General features: G+C 49.4%; 1 protein-coding gene across 1 annotated transcript; it reads left to right on the top strand.

Moving 5' to 3' along the window:
* Positions 1-286: 286 nt before the first annotated feature.
* On the top strand, positions 287-541 carry IUM83_00994 (uncharacterized protein; the record flags this gene model as incomplete). The annotated part of the gene is made up of 1 exon (XM_067924821.1): positions 287-541. The coding sequence occupies one exon, from the start codon at positions 287-289 to the stop codon at positions 539-541; it is 255 nt and encodes an 84-aa protein (XP_067789293.1).
* Between the last annotated feature and the right edge of the window lie 5,881 nt (positions 542-6,422).

Genomic DNA, 6,422 nt, shown 5'->3' with positions numbered 1-6,422 from the left:
TGAGAACATATGGATATGCGGAAACCAGACTTGCCGGCAACCTTTTCACCGACGCTGCGTGATCGGCTGCATTCCACACGATCCAAGGTGTGGAAATTGTCGCGAAACCATCGATGTCGATGTTGAAGAGGGTGAGGCTGTGGTTGTTGGGCACATCCCTGCCCCACCGACGTGCCTAGTCTGCAAAGGGGTTATCCAAGGGATTATTTTGGAAGGGCCGCAATGTGACCACAAGCTTGATTACGACTGTTTGAAGGCATACAACACGCAATACTTAGGCCGACGCATGGACAAGGACTTCGTCTGCCCTGCCTGCCAATATCCGTTCCCGGTCGATCTATTCGGCAGTGACGACGAAGACATTGCCGACAACGACCACAATGATGACACTGCGTTCGAGTACGAAGGATATGAAGATCAAGATGATGAAAATCCAAGCGGGACAGCTAGTGACTCCAACAGCGCTGATGCGTATCATCCAAGCGACTTCAACAGCGAGTCTGACGACTCAGACGAGAACTACCATTTCGGCGATGACTGATGTGTCCAGGTAGATCGTGCATAGCACTTGCATTAATATACGCTTTTATTCGTTTTTCTATTAATAATTGTATACAGTACAGTTGAGGACGACAATACAATTGAGGACGATGGTACAATTGAGGACGATGGTACAAACGATGCTGATAGTACAATTGAGGACGATGGTACAAATGATGATGACGATACAATCAAGGACGAGGGTACAATTGAGGACGACTAGCCCTTCGTTCGTCTCCGTTTCCGGATAGCAGTAAGTATCCTGTTCACAGTCAGCTCTCCCTGCACGTCTCTTGCGAATTCCTTCTCGAATAACGCCTCATCGTTGTTGTACTCATCACGAATAAACTCGGCGATGATTTTCATTCGGGAGAGACGCGATCTGTGGAGTTTCCGCTCATGTGGAAGCATATCAACGCCCGCACGATACTGGTGACACGCATGATTGGCTTTCCAGTATTGATTGACGTAGTCCCTCCACGATTTTGCGTCAGGAAGCTCAGACACCAGATGCGTGGCAACGACATCAGTCACCGTAGCAGGATCTTCCAGTACCGTTTCCTGCGTCGAACCTTGTGTTTCTGCGATATTCTTCACCATCTGCCGGAGACCTTCCAGCAGCGACTTCAGCTCTCCAATACCAGATACGGATTCGTGGGCTCATAGTCGCTTGTAACTCTTCGGTACCGTCGCTATTCATTTGAGCGTCTCCATAATCGAGGCGTCGTATGCTTTCCGGAGCTGCATCGCTGCACGAGACTGAATCGGGCGCTAGCGAGTCACCCAACACGTTTTCTTCTTGGTCCAAAACATCATCTAGTAGATACCTGGTCACCGTCTCAGCTTTCTCACTTGGTGCCCAACCTGCCCACCATTTCACAAGTTTAAGCGACCACCGGCGCTTTTCTGGTGCAAACATAAATCGGTATTGAGCGCCACCTCGTCGAAAGCAGTGAGATGTAAACCAAATCTCATCGCCGAGCAGGTTTCGGCTGATTCCAGCAGCCTCAGCGACGATGTTGAGCACATGAGTGAAATTGCTGTCCGACATAGGCGAGTCCCACTTCACACCAACGTTCGCGAACGTAGTTCCATCTATCGCAGTAGCAGCCCCTCCTTTCCGTTTCTTTGAGCCGTTGCGTGGTACTTTCGTAAGCGCAGGAAACGCGTAATCAGTGTCTCGCCAAATGTGATGGAGCTTCGAACTTGCATGCGTAAACCACCTCTCTAGATACGTCAAAGACTCAGCAGCTTGCTCTTCTTTTGGAAGGAGGTGAAGTGAGTACGTCCGGCTTGCCAGTGGATTATGGTCTGTCTTTCTATCTCGGATAGTAAAACAACCGAAGCGTATTGTCGCATTGCCCTTGCGCGATTTGCGTTGAAGCCCGAGGTGGATGTCTCCTTTCTTCATCTGAAGAACTTCGTTGATGCGACACATGCCGTAGAAGCTGAGAGAGCAAACAGCTGAAAACCACAATCGCATGGTCTCGTTGATCACCGAGTTCGATTCCAGAAAGGTAATCATTCTCGTCAGCATCGTCAGCGACATGGGCGATGCGCGCTTCGAGGTTCTTTCGCGCTTCTTGGATTTGCTGAGACCTGCCAGAATATGGGTGATGGCTGCAGACCTGGCCGGATTACCCCGCGGCACTAGGGTTCCGTCCGAGCTAGTATCGACAACCCAGCGATCGTGTGGGTGGCCCCCCGTGAGCATCCCCGGCTTCGTGTAGTGCCAACTGAGAGCAGCGCGCAGTTTCTCGGCAGGCCATTGACTTGTGTTGGTAGTAGCAAGCTGGTTGATGTAGGCTGCCACAACACCTGGCAGCTCTACAAAGCGGTGCTTGAGCGGGTCCGGGTAGCCTTCATTCTGACAGAATGCCGCGAAGCGTCGAAGACTGCTGTTGTAGTCTGTCCGGGTGCGAGTTTCAAGCCGATGGTCTGCATATTTTGCTGCTGCTATGGCTGCGCTGTAGAGTCGACTGGTTATCGGGAGATCCATGAGTCGGTTGACTTGCGAGGCTCCAGAGAGAAAAAATGAAGTGAAGGTTTGTTTGTTATGCCCCCTACTAATGTCTTCCTCAACTGTACTCAGCTGTCTTCCTCACTTGTACTCGGCTGTCGTCCTCATTTGTACTCGGCTGTCGTCCTCATTTGTACCCAGCAGTCGGTCACCGTTTGACGCGCCAGTTTAGTGCAAGATCGATAAATACAATAGTGGACCACTGTACTACAATGTTGTGCCTATATTTTTGAGCACTTTTTTCGACCAATCATACAGCGTCGCACAACCGATTTGGTCCTCGCACCAGTGCGAGAAGTGAGAGGGGGGAGGGCCGCAAAAGTAACCTGAAAATGACAATTAAAAAATCTGGTGAACCGTTGAATTTCATTCTCATCAGAACCGTAGATCGGTTGCACGGTGATACTCGCCTGTTTCGTGCACAATTGGACCTTGGTATCACGGTGATACCAATCTACCTTTGTTAAGAATGGCCCTAAGTGTTCTTGTGCTGGTGCAGTTTGCGATCACCCATCCCCTTCAGTGGCTTTCGCCCCCGAGGCAGCTTGCCAAATGAGCTCTAATCTAATGCAGACAGGCCGGCAGACGTGCGCTCGGGTTCACCCGGAAATCGTTGGCTCTGGGATTTTGTCGGAATCAACATATTAGTTTGGCTTTTCTATTTGATGAATCAAAAATGTAAAATGTTGGAATTTACGTATTGTCGGAATCAACAAGTTCTATACGGTAACAGTATGTGCTCCGTCTTGCGACATTTAGTTACAAAGATGGAGGAATTTCCATAGTACAGTACATATGTACTGAGTTGTTCCCGACGATGCAATAATTACTTGCTGTAGCGTTCCCTCAGTACATTGCACTCCTATTGTCTGGTAAGTTCGCATGCAGAGCAAACCAGTGCATTGATAAGTGCGCAGACTCTGATGTGAAGACGACGTCGTTTTGGTGGTGAAGAGAACCTCTACCTACGTTAATTGCTATAGAGGCCAACATGAAGTAAACGTCTCGGCTTGCTCGCCGATCGCACAGCGAACCAGACAGGCCCAACTTAGAGGAGACTTTATACGACGAATTAGCACCCGCACGATGTGCAGGCCGGCGACAACGGCTCCCAGTCCTTACGGGCCGGACTGCTGTGGTAGCACAGCACCAAATGTAGGGGCGGTGGTGTATTTTGAGATGGTGGTCCAGTGTTATTATTGTGTAGTTTTCTATCGGATACATACCACTTCGCGCTTAGTGCGATGAAGAAATATCAGCGGAGACATCATTTTGCCCGAACAGCACTTTGGCCATTAGCATCGAGCAGCGCAGGAGGTTTCCATCTCATTAGCCAGCAGCAGCATACAGGAAATTAGTGCTTGTGCAGGCCTGCATACAATTCGGCGTCATTGTGGCCACTGCCGTACGCACGGAGTGACATCTACCGTCAAATTAACATAACTACTTGCGATATGTACATTTGTAGAGGTTGGCTAGAAAAACTAGACTAAGTGAAGACAATCTACAGCACCTGCACAATGAATGAATCCAATTTTGAATCTACCTCAAAAGAGTACAGCGATTGCGAAGCACAATCACCATGTCAGAGTTAGCAACAGCGTCGCCACATTCAAAACCGGGGAGATACTACGGTGACACGAGCAGTCTGGCACCATGAACACACGACACACTTTCCATTGACAGGTGCCCGACAAAGGTCTAGTCTTGGTTTATGACCAGCTTGATAATTAAGATTCCTATATTATAATAAGTCATTCAATATCATCATCACATCTTCAATTGGCACGGTGAACACGGTGACACGAGGTTTACATCCATAAGCCGAGTGTGTTTTGCTGCAGTAGCCATCACGGGGTTGGCGAGCTGCCCTCCGCAGTGTTGCATCGCGATCAGCTCGCATAGCGAACCTACGTGTACTGACTGCCCCAGTACATTCAATCAAGACGGCAGTAGGGGACACCTCAGTACATACGTACTACGGAAATTCCTCTACGGAGGTATACAATTTCAATAGTTGTGCATTTTATTTACTTGATTTTTGTATGGGAACAATATTAGGATGGGGTGGCCCGCTCTTAGCACTGGCCTCTTCCCGCTCTTTCGGGGACATACAAGACTGGGCCTACCTTCTCGCGCATTGCAGGCACCCTGAGCGAATATGGAGACCACCTACCGGTGCGTAAGGATCTCCACTTCCTGGGGGGCTAAGTAATTACCGGTCGTAAGTCCCCAGGGCGGAGCTACAGGCGTCCAAGTCCGGGAACACCTGGATTGTGGACTAATAGTGGAGGTCGGGTCACAGCACATTTTCGCATTTCCCTTAAGAAATTCACATGCGAGTCAGTATAACTTTTGCTCACAGTTAAGCATGGCCAGCCGCGCAAAAGAAGCCTACGAGTGCAGCGTATATGCCGTTCGAGCCAGCCCACGGAGAAGACTTGTTGGGACCGAATCATATCCCTGTCAGCTCGCGGCACGGTATACTGGTGTTGCGGAGGCTCGGGCCAAGTGCGTTTGTCGGAGACAACGGCGGCAAGAACACATATCGAGGCCGCTGCGCATGCCAGAGTCGTGTCGTCTGGACTCATGAGGGGAGAGGATAACAAATGTTACGATAGATATGTCAATGCGTGTCTATAACAGAAAAATACCTCCACTACCTCTTGTTGGGAGTGTACATGCAAAACGAGGTGAGGGGTCGTTTGATTGGCGGATTCTCTTTCTGCGACCTCTTTTTTTGACTGCGACCCGCCCCTTACGTACACAGTCTACATGTACTTTGGGAGGGGGTGATTGTGATATAGAAAGGACCAACGGAGGCGCGCAGCAAACCCGCGCGGGGAGCCCGCGAAGCAGGGCCGCGCGGTATCTGCGGAGGCGGGCCCAGCACCGAGCATTCCAGCGAGCCGAGCACTGCTTTCACCAGGTGAGAGAATCTTTTTATCGCAGGAGCGCAGCGACTGCCTTTGCATAGCGCAGCGGAGCAAAGTCGTTTCCGCAAATGCCATCCGTCCTGCTGGAATGTGTACCACTGTTTAGGTTGATGGGCGCATCATACAAATTTCAAGTGTACTTCGACTAACGACTAAAGTAGACTGTGTACGTACCGTATTTATCGGATCGAGTGAGACAAAAAATATTGGTCGAAATCAAGTCAAAAATAAAACCTTATAAGTTTTTTTTTAGTTCGGCGGCAATTTCGCCGCTAATGGCATCCCTCCTGTACAAAAACACGACCGACATACAGTTGCAACTACTGTACATGCGAGTTATGCTGTGCAAAATTACTGATGAACAAGTTTTGGAGGTATCTGTATCGTGAGTGGCACATGGATCACGATTTTGCTAGCAACGCCAGTGATCGACGTGTGCTGCTGTCTCACATTATTGATAAGGCGTGGGATATGGTGGGTAGTGACTCCATCAATAGCAGCTTCAGAATGGCAAACCACATTCCGGTGAACCATTGCTACGTGAACGGCAGATTCAAGACGCACTTGCTGCCTCCTCCTAAATAAACGGGCGGAGGGATTCCCGAGTAACTTCATAATACATATTTTGTGCTGTATCCATTATTTTATAGAGGTTTTATGCTCATCGGATGGTGTGTCCTCCCTATGTTGCTGATGTCTAACTCGAGGCGTATGTCTCACTCGATCCGATAAATACGGTAAGCTCTGCCCTCTAGGTAGAATCAGATAGCTAAGAGACCTGTGTGCATTGCGCGCCGAAGTTTGTACCTATTTATGATCGGATACCAGCAGTAGTAGTCCAGCCAAATCGGCGACTTCATATCTGTAGATGCGTTTGTGCTCCCGCTTCCTGATCCACAGGATATATCTCCCCTCTCCCAGCTACT

Source organism: Phytophthora cinnamomi (genome assembly GCF_018691715.1).
Source record: "Phytophthora cinnamomi strain GKB4 chromosome Unknown Contig53, whole genome shotgun sequence".
NCBI classification, from domain to species: Eukaryota; Oomycota; class Peronosporomycetes; order Peronosporales; family Peronosporaceae; genus Phytophthora; species Phytophthora cinnamomi.
This window is presented reverse-complemented; position numbering and strand designations above follow the sequence as displayed.